Genomic DNA, 16,504 nt, shown 5'->3' on the forward strand with positions numbered 1-16,504 from the left:
CCCCCCCTACCACTTCATCACCGCACATTCCTCGATCCAGTTCATCCCCATGTGATATTTGTTTTGACCTTGTAGATGAGTCTGTGCAGGTTGATACTTCTCTTGCAGGTTCCACTTTGCCACCCTCGACTTCTAATTCGACCTCTATTGAACCTCCTGTTGATTTCTCTTCTTTGGGCATTCATTCTATGATCACACGAGCCAAAGCTGGTATATTCAAGACTCGTCATCCAGCAAATCTTGGTATTTTGGGCTCATCTGAACTTCTTTCTGCTCTTCTTGCATCCACTGAGCTAAAAGAATTCAAATCTGCGGCTAAGAATCCTGCTTGGGTGGGTGCCATGGATGAAGAAATTCGAGCGTTAGAACAAAATAATACTTGGACTTTGGGTCCTCGCCCTGCCAACACCAACATCGTGGGCTCTAAATGGGTGTTTCGTATTAAATATTTTCCTGATGGATCCGTTGAGCGTTTCAAGACTCGTCTTGTTGCCAAAGGTTATACTCAGGTTCCTGGTCTTGATTACACTGACACTTTCAGTCCGGTTGTCAAAGCTACCACTGTCCGTGTTGTGCTTTCTATTGCAGTCACAAATAAATGGACTCTTCGACAACTTGATGTCAAGAATGTTTTTCTCAATAGAACTCTTATTGAACGTGTTCATATGGAACAACCTCCTGGGTATATGGATCCTCGATTTCCCACTCATGTTTGTCTATTAAAGAAAACCCTCTATGGCTTAAAGCAAGCTCCTCGTGCTTGGTTTCAGCGTTTTAGCTCATTTCTTCTCACACTTGGGTTTTCTTGCAGTTGCGCTGACATGTCTCTTTTTGTCTTTCATCAGCAATCTAACCTTACCTATTTGCTTCTTTATGTTGATGACATTATTGTTACCGGCAACAACTCATCTCTTATTGACAACTTTACTCACAAGCTTCATTCTGAGTTTGCTACCAAAGATTTGGGTTCTCTCAGTTACTTTCTTGGTCTTGAAGCTTCACCCACTCCTGATGATCTCTTTATTAGTCAGTTAAAATATGCTCGAGATATTCTTACTCGTGCTCAGTTGCTCGATAGCAAATCAGTTCACACTCCCATGGTTGTTTCTCAACATCTTACTGCTGATGGTTCTCCTTTCTCTTATCCTACTATCTACAGATATCTTGTTGGCGCCCTTCAGTACTTGACTATTACGCGTCCAGATATTGCCTATGCTGTCAATTTTGTCAGTCAATTCTTGCATGCCCCTACTGCAGACCACTTTCTTGCTGTCAAACGTATTCTTCGCTATGTCAAAGGAACACTCCACTTTGGTATTACCTTTCGTCCATCCACTATTCCTAGTACGCTAGTCGCTTATTCGGATGCTGACTGGGCTGGTTGTCCTGATACTCGTCGTTCTACATCCGGCTATTCTATTTATCTTGGTAACAATCTCGTTTCTTGGAGTGCCAAAAAGCAACCTACTGTCTCACACTCCAGCTGTGAATCTGAGTATCATGCTCTTGCCACAACTGCTGCTAAACTTCTTTGAGTTACGCATCTTTTGCATGATCTCAAGGTCCCTATTTCACAGCAGCCCTTACTCTTATGTGACAACAAAAGTGCTATTTTTTTTAGCTCTAATCCTATTTCTCACAAGCAGGCCAAACATGTTGAACTAGATTATCATTTCCTTCGAGAACTTGTTATCGCTGGCAGACTTCGCACACAATATGTACCCTCTCATCTTCAAGTTGCTGACATCTTCACAAAGAGTATTTTTCGACCTCTCTTTGAATTTTTCAGATCCAAGCTTCAAGTTCGTTCAAATCCGACGCTCAGCTAGCGGGGGGTGTTAAGGATAGTTGATCGTTCATTATAAGGCAAATATCTAGATATTTGCCTTACATTACGGGTAATCATATTTGCCCTTTTATTAAATGCAAATATATTGTATTCATTTATTATTCTTTTCTTTTATCACTATTTCCATATTATTTGTAATTTACCATATTTCTGTATTCTGTAAATGATTATAAATAAGAGAACTATCACCACTAGTTAGATGGGGTGGATTCAGCAAACATTCACAAATTTTAATATTATTATTAAATAGACATTTTGTTTTTGTAAAATAAAAAAAAGGAATGAAATTAAAAATTAATATACTAGAAATTAATTGGGAACATGATTTATTTAACTAAAATGAGGTTGAAATATAGAGTAAATAATAATAAATAAAAAAAAGTCTGATTTTTTAAAAAAATCATTTTTTTTATTTTTTTTTTTTAGAACTTTAATCTCTAATCATTTAGTCACTTGTTGTGTCGGTCCCTTGACTTTGTGTTTAATTATTGAAGGTCAATTTCATTAAATCTTTTCAAATATTTATAAATAATAGATAATGTTGTGGTTTAATGACTCATAATATATCTAGAGTATTGAGCGGAGTGCTAGTAACAACGCTGGGCCTTGAAAAAGGTGGATTGTGAGATCCCATGTCGATTGGAGAGGAGAACGAAACATTTTAAAAATTTTGAGGGTAATCTCGAAACAAAAAAAATCTGAAAAAGATAATATCGGGTAGCAGTAGGTTTGAGCCCTTAAATTAAGGGTGCTTGATCAGAATAATTTTATGTTAGTTAACCTTTTAATTTTATTACTGCTTAAAACATTGTAAGACAAATAAGTAAGGCGATCATATCATCTCGACCTTAAGTTTGGAATTAAATAAAAAATTTAAAATTTTATTAGATATTTTTTTACAAAAATTTTAATAATTTAAGAAATAAAGTTGTAATTTAATATTTTAGTTGGCCATTTAATGCAAAACTGACTATTTTCAATAATTTAAAATGAATATAGGAATATAGGGGTTAGATTGGAAAGGTATTTTGTGAACCACGTTTTTATTATTGAATTTCCACCGGTTTAATTAATAATATCTGTCTAGTTAATAATTAATATTAATAATAAATAGGTTAAATAAAAATATACATTAATTTTATGTTTTATTTAAAAAATATTTTTAAAATTTTAAAATTTTAAATAATATACTTATAAATATCCTTAAATTTTCCAAGAAGTTTGAATTAAAATCGTTAATATTTTATTTAAAAAATATTATTGACTTTTAAAATAGTTTAAAAAATACTCTATTTAAGTTTTCAAATTTTCATTTATATCTTTAAATTTTTAGTTTAAATAAAAGTTAAAAAATAAGATTATTAATTTACTCCGATAAAGTTCTAAGTAAAAATATTAATTTTTTTTATTAAGGATATTAATAAAATTTTTAGAAATTCATATAAATTTAAAAATTTAAGTATATTCATGAAAATTTATAAAATAATTTTTGGAAGTTTAAGTGTAATTTTTAGATAAAATGTGAATTTCAATGATATTTTTATTAATTTATATATATATTATTTTAAAAATAATTATTGGATTTTCCGAATTCTAAGAAGAGTACTGCGACAGGCAGGCCCCTGGGCTTGTTCTGTGTTGGGTTCGTTCCATTTTTCGCGAGACTTTGAAGAGAGAGAAGAAGAAGAGGTTTTCTGGAACACGGTGGTGGCCGCCATGGAAGCAGCTTCCTTCATGGATTTTCAATATTCAAAGCGATAGCGAATGACAGAGCAGAAGCTAATTCGTTGAAGATTATGGAACACACACACAAAAAACGTAGATTTCATTCTCATATATTATATTTATATATATTTTAATAACGAGTATCACATTGCTGAAAGGTTTCGTAGAAGATTTGTCTTATGTTGAGAATCAAAATTCTTGCACATCATTCTCCTCACGTTATCGTTTCCGATCATCCTCAACTTCTTCTGTTGTTGGTCATTTGCTTCAACCCTAGTGTTTAGGCTTTTGGTTTTGATCCCTCGCTTTCCGCTGGTTCGTTCCTTTTTTTTCGTGTTCATCTAAGGAAGTTTGGGAACGAGGACGGAAATCAAGATATCTTCGGCGAAAATCCTGGTTTCTGCGTCGGATTTTGTGGGGGGTGGGTCGGCGATTAGTAGGGTTTTACCAGGACCGGGAGAGACTTTGGAATCAAGCCGATTTTGTAAGTTATATGTGGTTACATGCTGGGAGTTGGGATAATTGGTTGAAGATTGTGGGGTAGTTTTAGAATTGAATAGTTTAGAAGGTTGATATACTTTGTAGACTGCATTGATTTTTTAGGATTTTAGATCAGACTACTCTAGCTGTGAAGTAGTGATTTGAATTTTCGGATCTTAGTTGAGGGCTAAGGTTTTAATGCTGGGATTCTAAAGTCTAGCAGAAACGGCGTAACGCAATCTGGAAGAACGGCCGATTTGACTTTCCTTGCCGTGCCTCGGTCGTAGAGGGCGGATAGGTTCATCACTTTTGGGATTGATACCCCTTTTGTGTGAAAAAGAAGGGTTTAATTTGGCCGATTAATCTTGTCTTCTGGGAACCTGTGGTTGAGATTCTTCGTTGTGGATAAGATGAGCTCAAGCTTGATAGATGCTGGTGCAAACAGCGGCAAATTGCTGGTTCATGTTTCTGAAAATGGACACTCATTTCAGCTTGACTGCCACGAGGGTATGCTGGTTGAGGATGTGATGCGTTTGATTGAATCCGTCACTGGCATTAACTACAATGATCAGTTTATTCTTTCTTTGGACGTTAGACTGGAATCACAGCGACCCCTTTCGGCTTACAAGCTTCCAGCAGATGATCGGGAAGTTTTCTTGTTCGATCGATCCAGGCTACAAAGCAATTCGCCTCCGCCTCCACCAGAGCAGATCGATATCCTTGATATTGTTGACCTACCATCACCTTCCTCTTCTCAAGATTCCCATCCTTTAGATGGTGCCTCAGATCCTGCTTTGAAGGCTTTGCCTTCTTATGAGCGGGAGTTTCGTTACCACTACCACAAGGCTCATGCAATATACAGTAGTACGGTGATGAAATTTGATTACTGTGAGAGGCTTTTGAGAGAGCAGAAGGTTCAAGAGAGAGCTTTAGAAGTTGCAAGGGGTAATTTGGATCAATACTATAAAATGATTAATCAGAACTACACAGATTTCATGAAACGTTATTCGCAACAGCATCGGGTTCATTCTGATCTGTTGATGAATTTGGGTAGAGACATTGAGAAATTGAGGTCAGTTAAGCTTCATCCTGCCTTACAAACAGCCAATCGCAAGTGCTTACTGGATTTTGTGAAGGAGGATAGTTTGCGGAAATCAGCAGAAAATTGCAGCAGTTCGCACAGCCAGTTCGAGAACAAAGTTGTTAGATTTAAGGTGATATTTAATGAGGTTAAGCGGAAAGTTGAAGATTTATTTTCGAGCAGGGCTTCTATTTCTATAAAAAGTCTGGAACTGAATATTAAGGAGCATCAGCGGTATATCAATGAACAAAAGAGTATAATGCAGGCCTTGAGGTTAGCTCCTGTTTACTTCTGCCATAGCTCAGGCATCATACCCTCCATACTACTATCATCTGTTTGGTCTTTGGCGTGTGAATCTGCAGTCTCAAATAAAAAATTTACCTTTACTTTTTCCTGTAGTCCTCTCAGTGTATTCAGTATCTATTCCTTATGTTCGTCACTTCTTTCTTAGACTGGTGATTTAGTTACTTTATTCTCATGGTTCATGCTTTTGGTACAATCTGAATATTGTTTCATGTTTGCATGTCTATTGCAGTAGTTATCAATTGTTGAAGTGTGTTTGGGAGGTAGCTAGGTTTAAGGTTTCCTTGTGAAAGTTGGTCACCAAGCCTTTATGTAATTATAAACTTGATCTTATTCTTTTGGATTGGAGTCATTTTTGTAATTAGGGTCAGACTCCCTTTTTCTTTTCTGTTGGGGCTTGTTTTGTTATTTTTGTATCCTTGTATATTCTTTCATTCCTCTGGTTTCTTACCCAAAAAAAAAAAAAAAAAAAAAATTTGTTCGAAGTGTGTTTACATTGATTGAAAGTTTGTGCGTAATAATGCAGCAAAGATGTCGATACTGTAAAGAAACTGGTGGATGATTGCCTATCTTGTCAGTTATCTTCCTCAATTCGCCCTCATGATGCGGTTTCGGCCCTAGGTCCCATGTATGATATCCATGACAAAAATCATCTGCCAAGAATGCTAGCTTGTGATCGTACAGTTTCCAAACTACTTGATGTTTGTAAGGATAAAAAGATTCAAATGAACAACTTCCTGCACTATTACATGCAAAAGATTGCTTATAACTCTTACATCATCAAGGATGTTAAATTACAGTTTCCTGTATTTAAAGAGGCAATGGGTCGCCAGGAGGACCTATTTTTGGACCTAAAGTTAGTGCGAGGGATTGGTCCAGCCTATAGAGCTTGTCTTTCTGAAGTTGTGAGAAGGAAAGCTTGCATGAAGCTTTACATGGGTATGGCTGGTCAAATGGCTGAAAGGCTTGCAAGAAAGAGGGAGGATGAGGTTAGGAGACGTGATATGTTTCTAACGGAACATAATGGATATTTTCCAAGAGATGTAATAGAATCCATGGGATTAAATGACATTCCTAACCCATGTGATGTCCATATAACTCCTTATGATGACCGTTTAATTGATGTTGATATTTCAAATCTCGACCGTTATGCTCCCGAGTACTTGTTAGGATTTCCTTTGAAGAGTGAGAAGCCAGGAGTCACCAAGGATTCCTCTATAAAATCGGTTGGAGCTTTGAGTTCTGTTGAGGCTGAAGAAATTTCAAAGGACACCTTTGAGAGTTATAGCTCTGGGGAGCTTGTTGAAGGTTCTGAGTTGGTAGAGATTGCTGGAACCAGCAAGTTGGAAGTTGAAAATGCAAAATTGAAAGCTGATCTTGCTTCTGCTTTAGCCACGATCTGTTCATTCTCTCCAGAATATGATATAATTGATGACAGCAAACTTGACGGTATCTTAAAGAATGCTGCTGAGAAAACAGCTGAAGCCTTGCGTCTTAAAGATGAATATGGAAAACAGCTTCAATTAATGCTTAAAACCAAGCAGATGCAATGTGAATCATATGAAAGACGCATTAAAGAATTGGAACAAAGACTGTCATCGGATCAGTATTTGCAGGGGCAAAATCTCTCAAATAATGCTGTGTCTGCTTTTTCAGTTTTGGCTGTAAAGAGTGATGGTTGCGAGCCCCAAATCTTAGGTGGTCGAGAAGCCCCTGCACCTTGTATATCGACTACAGAGCCAATGGATGAGGTTTCTTGCATCTCTAATTCACTGGATGTTAAGCTGGGGTTATTTGCTGAACAGCCTGGTAGAGATCGAGAAGCAGTCGATGAAAATATGATGGATTCCCGTGGTGATCAGAATCCTCATTTGGATTCCTCAATGATGGAGCCTAATCGTGAAGAACTTCAAGACAATGATAAATATGTTGGGGATAAAGTAGTAGGACAGATGGGAATATCTCTGACGAACAGTTCCACAGCTGAGAGCATGCCTCAATCTCTGAGTGTCTTACCTTGTGAAACAGTAGAAGATCCCAATTTGGAATTGAATCTTCAGAATGGCCTTCTGCTGGAGTTGCAAAATGCACTAGCGGACAAGACCAATCTGTTGAGTTTAACTGAAACCAAACTTAAAGATGCTATGGAGGAGGTTGTCGTACTGAAGAGAGAGTTGGAAGCTAGTAGGAAGCTGCTTGATGAATCTCAGGTACTAATCTTATTGTTCCTTTTTTGTTTTTTAAGAGGACTGCGTGAACGCAGGCCTCCACTACTACGAATTACAATGTAGGCTCTGCTGCTTTGGGTAGACCTTAGATAGGCACACTTCCCTAAAGTGCAAATGGAGGTCACCAATATAGGATATGGGCCTTTTTGATTGCGTACCAAAGATTTCCTCCCTTGGAACTTTGTTTATAACTAATGGCCAATGCTTTGACAGCCTTGCGTTCCATTTCTTACCTTTTCTGTAATTTATAGCTTTCTCTTGTACGTTTCTCACTTTTATCCATCCAACCTTGTCCTTTGTCTTGATACGACTGAGTCGAATTGATTTATGTGAAGAGTATACAAATGGACACAGATGGAGGTTAGATAAATATAGACTCTGAACCAAATTTGTTAGGTCACCTTGCTAAATTATATTAGGGATCTTTTTAAGCATATTCAATTAATAGTATACTGGTTGTCAGTGTTTTGTGACGGAAATCTATCTCTCTTAGGGAAATTTGTTAGAAGCAATCTTGAGTCTAGGTATAACTTTCAAATATGATGGATTTTTGTTTTTACTCCACTCTCCTTCCTGGGGGATGTGGATAGATGCTAGCGATTTGTCTGTTTAATCACTATTGCTAGCTGAGGGAAGGTGCCAAAATGTGCATTAGTTTTTGGCAAGGTGTGATAACTGAGAAAAGAGGTTTGCCAGTGCCTCTCTTGAGATCCGCAAATGATTAGTTGAGCTCAATCTGTGGTTGGAGATTTCGCGAGAGTTCATTTGATTTGGCAATACATAATTCGTTGTAGGGCTGCCTGAAAATTTTGGCTGGTTTACAAGGACATGTTCTTCATGAACTAGTGATGGTTCTTTTTTAAATATGTATGGAATTGGATGTATGGTTCGATGTCAACTCTTCTTTTATGCTAAAATACTTTATATATTCATTATTTTTTTTTTTTTTTGGGAGGATCATTGGTGGTGTGAAAAGGTGGTTCTGAACAAAGATATCCTTCCATTTCTTCTGGGCGATTTTTAGAGTGATCTATTGCTATTTTTTGGAAGAAAACCTAGGAGACTTCTACCTAAGCTTTAGAAGACTTGTTGGGCGGCTCTGGTTGTTTATTATTATTATTATTATTAGTTTGGAGAGACCAATTCGAGATAACGACTTGGGAGATCAAATTGCTGACTCTCAGACGTTCTTTACAAAAACGATATTTGGGAAGTGTACTTGACAGGGAAGGATGGAAGAGAGATGATAAAAGATGAGGGAAGTTAAGATACCTCGGGGATTTTCTTGGTCACTGAAATGCTCGGAGGGTTCCTGCCTGTCTTGGATGAATTTTTGCAATTGTTAGGTAGAGCTCCCTAGTATGTGAAGTCGTTCTTATGGGGTCTTCAGCTCTTAAGAGTCTGTATAGAACAGTTAAATTACAAAAGAAAAGTTGGGGAAGTCCTTTAGCACCATTGGATTGGCTCACACGTGTATGGTGTCATGTCCGTGTTCGTGCTTCTTTAGATCCTTGCAAATAGAATCCAATTTATGTTATGTAGCTGTGGCTCTTATGTATCCTTGCATCTTTCATTTCCGTTAACTTTCTCCTTATCTCAATCTCCTTTGAACTACCATGGTTTCTGTTCTTTTTAAGAGGAGAAACAGATTTCATTGGTAAATGAAGTAAAGGGAGCTTAAAGAGCTCCCATCATACATTAGGTTTTTGTTGACTGTCAGTCTTCCGTTTCTTTGAGTTGTGAGGTGCACTGTCACAATGCTGCCTATGACGAACTTTCCAGCGAACAAGTTAGCCGTGAGAAATTTGGATTTCGCGAACAATATCGGCGTATGCTTGAGCCTCGAATCATGTTTGCGAGAAATGTTTTAGAAAACGTGAGCGAGGAAATACATTTGAAAACAATTTGAAAGAATTGAAGAAAACAACGTTATATGTGGCTTAAATAGCTTCTAACTCAGGGTAGGAAAAATTGATGACTACTCGCATCTATTTATAGTATATTTTAGGGCATTTTAGCCCTGGCCGGTGTAGACATGATTTTGGTGACTAGTGGCACAACATGAAATAGTAAATGTTTATCTAAGATGAAAGCATATAGAAATGGTTTGGAACAAGCATGCGGCTATGGACAACACGTCCTGGATAAGTATGACCAGGACATCCGACATGTAGTCACAAGCAATACGCCTTGGACAAGCATGACCGTGACACATGGCTTACAACATTATTCTATGCCTGTGATTTGTTATAGACTCGGTTTTATATTTTATGATTTAGTTTTCATTGTCATGATCAATAATTTTTTTCCCCGTCAATGCATTATAAATTATTGTTTATCCCTCCTTTCAGATGAATTGTGCCCACTTGGAGAATTGTCTACATGTAGCAAGGGAGGAAGGTCAAACTCATCTTTACGCAGCTACCCGTAGGGCTTCAGAGTATAGTGCACTTCGTACATCGGCTGTGAAAATGCGGGGTCATGTCGAAAGACTAAAAACCTCTGTTTTTTCTCCCAGTGGAGTGTCTGCTTTTGCTCATTCATTGCGCAGTTTAGCGCAATCTTTAGCCAAGTAAGTTACTTTCGTTTTTTGCTTAGTTGCTGCTTTTCCCAGACCATTCCCCTTCCACATTAAAAAGAGGCTCAAGTGTACCTTGTTTCTTGTCTTGTATTGTGTTGTACTTTTTTTCTGCAAATGAATGCATTCCTGCTATTAAGTGGAATAACTATGATACAGATCTTTGAATGTATCGCCTGATATTTGAAAAAGTAAAGACTTTTCTACGACGTTATTTCTTTTGTGAGATCCCACATCAGTTGGAGAGAAAAACGAAGCATTCTTTATAGGGTGTGGAAACTTCTCCCCTAACACACGTGCTTTAAAAACTTTGAGAGGAAGTCCATTAAGGAAAGCCTAAAGAGGACAATATCTGCTAACGGTGATCTTGGAATGTTACAAATGGTATCAGAGTCAAACACCGGGCGATGTGCCAGCAAGAAGGTTGAGCCCTGAAGGGGGCTGGACAAGGGCGATGTGCCAGCAACGATTCTGGGCCTCGAAGGGGGCGGATTGGGGGGGTCTCATATCGATTAGAGAAGGAAACGAGTGCTAGCGAAGACACTGGACCCCGAAGGATATGGATTGTGAGATCCCACATCGGCTGGAGAGGGGAACGAAGCATTCTTTACGAGGATATGGAAACCTCTCCCTAGCAGACACGTTTTAAAAACCTGAGGAGAAGCTGAAAGAGTAAACCCAAAAATGACAATATGGGTTTGGGGTTTTACACCTTTTTATTTTCCATCTAGTTTTAATTCTGGATTCTAGAGATTTTCTTGTGCTAAGTATTCATTTTATGAAATGTTGTCTGATTTTTGATTAATGAAACCAACCTAGAATTTTATTAGTTCTGGCAGTGACAATGAAAATGATGGTACAAATGAATTCCGCCAATGTATCTGGGCTATAGCGGAGAGAGTTGGAATTTTGGTCGAACAGCATGATAAATGCGCAAAACTCGAAGCTTCCCGCGAACAACTTGTCAAAGAACTGGAAGAAAAGAAAGAACTTGTTAAAACTTTGTACGCAAAGCATCAACTCGAGAAGCAGGTAAACTTCCTTTGTGAGCTCCCCTTACATGATCCACTGACCTACACTATTCAAGTATGTCTTTAGTTTACGATCGGGTTCCGATTTTATTTGATCTCGAGGGATTTACCGAATTGCTTCGTCATACAGGCAAACAAGGAGAAGATTTCTTTCGGTCGACTGGAAGTCCACGAGATTGCTGCGTTTGTTCGCAATGCAGCCGGGCATTATGAGGCGATCAATCGGAATTGCACCAACTACTACCTGTCTGCTGAATCAGTGGCTTTATTCGCAGACAATCCTCTAACCAGATCTAACTACATTGTTGGGCAGATTGTCCACATTGAACGTCAGACAGCGAAACCGTCACCACCTTCTCCTCAGCTCGATCAAGGTAGGGTGGATCAAACTGATCGTGTGATCCCCGATACGGGGACCGATGGGTTGACCTTGAATTCAGGTTTATCTTCGAACCTGTACGGGTTCCCAGTCGGATGTGAATATTTTATAGTGACCATAGCGATGTTACCGGATACTGCTATTCATTCATCAGCTTCCTGATCCCTGAAAACAACAGACTGACATGATGGAAGATCCCAAGTGTACATATGAATAACATGGAAGAACAATTGTGTTGGGAGGTGAAGTTTTTAATTTCCTTTTTTTGTACAAATGATGATGGTGGAATGAGTTTTTAACCCCTCACTTTTTACCCATCTCTCTGTAAATATTTTACAGTTCAGTGTGGAAACTGTGAATATTATTATTACCACTTTAGTCTTTAGTTTGACTTTACTTCAGACTTCTCCATATTTTTTCATATAAGAACTTCATGAACTTTATTAGTTGAAAATGTCAATGTTGAGCCACTTTCTAGTTTCTCATTCATTCCCTCACAAAATTCTTATTTTCTCACTTGGATTTTGCAGGGTTTTCTTTTGGATTATTTATTATATATATATATATATATATAGTGTTTGGTAACACTGATTATAAAATAATTTACGGAGAATTATGTTTTTAATTAGTCGATTTTTAAGGAATTTTATGTTATTCATTTCATATCAAGGCTGATTTTTTCTTTGGATAACGACTATTTTAAAAGTTTTAACAATTTTAAATCAAATCTAGCTAATGATTGAGGTGATAGGTGATAGACATAGAATATTTGAGAAAGAATGCAAAAAAGTTCGAAGAGGATTTTAGAAATGAGATAATCTACCTTTTAAGTGTTAGAGAATTCAAATTTGTGATGAACTCTTTAGGAGTCCTAAAATGGGTAACAAATTGTGCCTCACTAGGTGACATCCTAATAGCGAGCAATATGCTAAAATTCGATCCAACCTAATAGTCAGCAATCCGATCCCAACCTAATAGTAAGCAATTTGTCAAAATTAGATCCAATCTAAGAATAAGGTTCCGAATTTTAAAGATAAATAATAATAATAATAATAATAATATATGGTGTTCTCTCTTACTTATAAAAGGCAAGAAATTAAGGAACATTTTGGGGAAGCATAGGAAGGAAAAATGTGTGGCTAAATTTGTTTCAAATTGTATATAAAACTCTAGAATAGAGTGATTCACCAAAGGGGTAATTTCCATTTACAGCTTATGTAAGGTGGGCGGCTCTCTCATAACATAACATTACAGGGGAAAGAATTAAAACATCTGTGCTGCAGACATTACATAAAATGCCTAAATACATGAATTACAACACATACATACAGGATTCTTCATCAATACATATTTCAGAATCCCATGAGGATTTTCTCGTCTACCCGTAGCCAATTTCCGAAACAATGTACAGAAACATTTCACAGCCAGACTCACCTTTCACTGTCTTCTGAGATGTTGAACAAAAAATTCGGGATAGAAGTGATTCGAGGAAGATGCAACATCAATTCGCTGAACGAATCCTTCCTAGACATACCGATTGTCTGCTTAGTATCTGAGTTATCTTTTACGTCGTCGGTAAAAGCAGCTTCGACATTGCCCCTCAATACATTACCGACTTTATTGCTCTTCCTATCATCGGGTCCTTCGCCACAACTTTCTTCATTGAACAGTGAATTCTGAGTTGTGGAATTGGTTGGATCTTTCTGCAAGAGACAACAGAGAGAATTGACTCTTTTCATGAGAGATTTCTCATCAGAAGTTGTAGATTGGTTGTCGTTCAGCAGAGACTGTGCAATATCTTCTAGTATGTCTTGGTATTCCAGTCCTTGATTGGTAAATGATGGATTCGCCCCAGTCATCTGCTCTGTAATACACTGTCCAATGTGATTCACGAGATCGCTCATCGACATGGACGGGTGGAGCCCAGGAACTTTCGTTTGCTCCCAATTTTTTGGGCTTCTAGAGCTACCAACTTCAAAATTTGCACTTGCCTCGGCTGCACAAGATTCCATCTTTTATCAATAACGAAGGAACAGCACAAGATATTTTGGATACAAGCAAACGTTTGACTAATTTCTGATAAAAGCCTAGAAAAAGGTACGACTGTAAATTCCAGAAACAAATTACAGATCACATCAATGACAAGGAATATTGATCGTTCAACTCATGATGATCACACCATGTGATTTATTTTGGACTCACAGGACATTTCGCACGATTTTGCACCAAGAATTCATGAACTAAAACTAAAGTCTAAAAGACATGCTTCTTTTTGTCCCTTCAATTAAATAGAATGAATAACAAAAGAAGATTCATAAATTGTCACCTGAACAAGGTGATGGAGCTTCTTGAGAACGATGTTCTACTGCTGAACAAGTAGAGTCTTGTTGTTCTATTTTCAAGGATGATTGCTGAGGAGATGGCAAGGCATCGTCTGTCGTAATTGATCTTTTAATATTTTCTGCTGGGTGTTCTGGATCCTCAAAAACAGAAACCCTTCGTTCGAAATATGGTGAATCCAAAACTATCTCTGGCTGTCGGCTTAAGAAGTTAAGGCGCATGTCACACTGGATTAGCTTTTCAAAATGTTTGTTCAACAATCCTTGAGGACACTGCAGAAAATGTTGCCTAACAATCACAAAGTTAGATGACCACTATAATCATTACCTAAGTCCAAAGAGTGAGACACGAAGAGTTGACCTTACGCAGCATGAGGAAAATAAACAATTTTCGTTTATAAAAAAAATTAAAAAAATATTTGGTACAAGTTCTTATCATGAATACTTTGTAGCTATCCAAGTATTGTGTTCAGGAATGTTTATGCATCTACTATGTTCAAGAACATGCAAGGAATATTATAATTTTCTCGTCCAACAAAAAAAAAAAATCCTCATAGAAACCATTTCATCTAGAAGGTTGTCTCTAGAATCCGCATATTCTTCACTGGATCTACATTTCATTTCTTCTCAAGAGATGGAAACTTGCCAGCAAAAAGAAAGTTCCATGGTCAGAGAAAGGGCTCATACACCCAAGACATGAACTTCGATTCAAACGTATAGAGAAGAAAGGATAATGAAATGATGCTATAATCTAATTCACCCATCGGGCTTCTCAGAAATGATATAATCAAAACAGAACCACCTTTACTCAAAAACTTAAGAACAAAAGAAAAGAAGAACATCTATAGTTGTAAATATAGAAAACCTTCTACTGCTGACTTTGTTTGGGAGCAAAATTTCTATGTAAAGCACAAAAAGGAAATTGATAGAGCATATAATTTGATACTCTTCACAGATGGTAAAGTCGCAAGCATTACCTGTGTAAAGTAGCCTGGCCATCGGTAAAGTCAGCAGTTGCCTGCCATAATGTGTGTTTTCTTGGTTGAGGGTTCGTCTCCCGGAAGAAAAGGGGCTGCCTAGACAACTACAGAAACAACAACAAAAATAAGCCGTCAAAATACAAGAAGTTCACATACATACACACACACTCTCATGGCTCATGCATTAAGGAATTGAGAAAACGCACAAATCAGGCATTAGGCAAGAATACGAAGCGTACCACCACGTTCAGACTACCAGGTCCATTATCAGGGCAGTTGGCCTTTAAGGCCATAATGTCAGACCACTGGATTTCTATTTTACTCTTCAACCCACCTTCAAGAATTTCCCAGACAAGCTTATGCTTAGCAAAATAACATTTTGCCACCAAATCACCTTCATATCTTGATTGATACTGTCATTGAATAAGACCTTAATTACTTCACATCCACAACATTTTCCAGTTATTAGAAGCACAGGGGAGGTCAATCGATTTTACCTCCCAACCACCAATTCTTAGGAGCGATGCAGTAAAGTTCGACGCTTTAAGCTTGTCGATAGAGCCCGGAATGGCAGTGCCTATATTATCCTTTTTTATGGAAGAGTTGAAGCTTTCACATTCGGTCACATGGCTCGAAGCAGCAGTCGACTGAGAAAGCTTCATTTGAATTAGATCCAACAGGGAAGGGCTCTTCCTCAACCGCAAACCAAGAAGACTAGGCTCATCAAGCGGATTGTATTGTGAAGGCACTACGGGAAAATCATCGGAACAACTACTTCCATGCTTCTCGTTTGATAAGATCATGCAAAAACAACCAACAAAAAGGCCAAAATCATTTCAACTGATGAGAAAATCACAATACCATTTCATCTCGCTCCTCGGGGGAAAAAAACACAGAGAATAAGCAGAAAATTACACTCGGATTCTCATATATCACACAACTATGAATACCAAATAAGCATACGGAAGAAGATCAATCTCCATTAAGAAAAATGGAAGAGAAATAAAATCAGGTAATTAAATAGTCAAATTCGAAGTTGAAAAGCATAACATTCATCTTCTCAAAATAGTTCCAAGGACTAAAAAAAAAAAAAATCCCTTCCCCGTCATTTCTTCGCAACGAAGCAAAAGAAAAACCGATTCCACGTACCGGAGAAAACGTCGTTGCCGTTTTCGATCGCTTGGAGAACGGAGCATGCTCCTCTTCAAGAGAGTCCTCGATCTCCAGCTTCACCGGCGCCTTGTCCCGAAGCGACGCCATATCCGGCTCCAGAGAGAGATTCCCTGATTTCATCAACTGGACCATCAAATTCTTCCTCTTGATCCGCCCCCTTTTCAGATAGAGAAAATTGAAATGAACGGCGACAAAATCCAAACAGGGCCTCAAAATTAATACAAGAACAAAACCCTAGAACAACGATCTTCGATCATAACGGAGAATCTGAAAGCTCCACAATTTTTTTGGTTTTAAAATTTAATTTTAAAATTAACAAAAAAAAAAAAAAAAAAAAAAAAAAAAAAAAAAAAAAAAA

At 37.6% G+C, this 16,504-nt stretch overlaps 2 protein-coding genes and 1 non-coding gene across 4 annotated transcripts; 1 reads left to right on the plus strand and 2 right to left on the minus strand.

The window, feature by feature from the left end:
- Positions 1-3,484: 3,484 nt before the first annotated feature.
- On the plus strand, positions 3,485-12,103 carry LOC111493926 (autophagy-related protein 11-like). 2 transcript variants are annotated; one of them, XM_023143848.1, is made up of 5 exons: positions 3,485-5,408; positions 5,965-7,648; positions 10,018-10,238; positions 11,075-11,276; positions 11,406-12,103. In XM_023143848.1, exons 1-5 carry the CDS (start codon positions 4,465-4,467, stop codon positions 11,814-11,816), a joined length of 3,462 nt encoding a protein of 1,153 aa, XP_022999616.1. In that variant the 5' UTR covers positions 3,485-4,464; the 3' UTR covers positions 11,817-12,103. The 2 variants fall into 2 exon arrangements, with proteins under 2 accessions (XP_022999616.1, XP_022999617.1); XM_023143849.1 differs by having other exon boundaries at positions 11,084-11,276.
- LOC111494040 lies at positions 7,681-7,849 on the minus strand. Its single transcript, XR_002720105.1, has one exon. It is a non-coding gene; the product is annotated as a U1 spliceosomal RNA (small nuclear RNA).
- A 688-nt stretch (positions 12,104-12,791) lies between the features above and the next one.
- On the minus strand, positions 12,792-16,456 carry LOC111493958. Its single transcript, XM_023143909.1, has 6 exons — positions 16,123-16,456; positions 15,471-15,755; positions 15,213-15,386; positions 14,971-15,077; positions 13,981-14,282; positions 12,792-13,650 (listed from the first exon to the last, which is right to left on the minus strand). Exons 1-6 carry the CDS (start codon positions 16,276-16,278, stop codon positions 13,085-13,087), a joined length of 1,590 nt encoding a protein of 529 aa, XP_022999677.1. The 5' UTR covers positions 16,279-16,456; the 3' UTR covers positions 12,792-13,084.
- Positions 16,457-16,504: the final 48 nt, after the last annotated feature.

This window comes from Cucurbita maxima, unplaced genomic scaffold (assembly GCF_002738345.1).
Source record: "Cucurbita maxima cultivar Rimu unplaced genomic scaffold, Cmax_1.0 Cma_Scf00019, whole genome shotgun sequence".
Taxonomy (NCBI): Eukaryota; Viridiplantae; Streptophyta; class Magnoliopsida; order Cucurbitales; family Cucurbitaceae; genus Cucurbita; species Cucurbita maxima.

Coding starts and splice junctions, on each gene's coding strand:
- LOC111493926 (XM_023143848.1), top strand. CDS start 4,465: ATGAGCTCAAGCTTGATAGATGCTGGTGCAAACAGCGGCAAATTGCTG. Junction 10,239..11,074: donor TTAGCGCAATCTTTAGCCAA/GTAAGTTACTTT, acceptor GAATTTTATTAG/TTCTGGCAGTGACAATGAAA. Junction 11,277..11,405: donor AGCATCAACTCGAGAAGCAG/GTAAACTTCCTT, acceptor TTCGTCATACAG/GCAAACAAGGAGAAGATTTC.
- LOC111493958 (XM_023143909.1), bottom strand. CDS start 16,278: ATGGTCCAGTTGATGAAATCAGGGAATCTCTCTCTGGAGCCGGATATG. Junction 15,387..15,470: donor TAAGAATTGGTGGTTGGGAG/GTAAAATCGATT, acceptor ATTCAATGACAG/TATCAATCAAGATATGAAGG. Junction 15,078..15,212: donor CTGGTAGTCTGAACGTGGTG/GTACGCTTCGTA, acceptor TTGTTTCTGTAG/TTGTCTAGGCAGCCCCTTTT.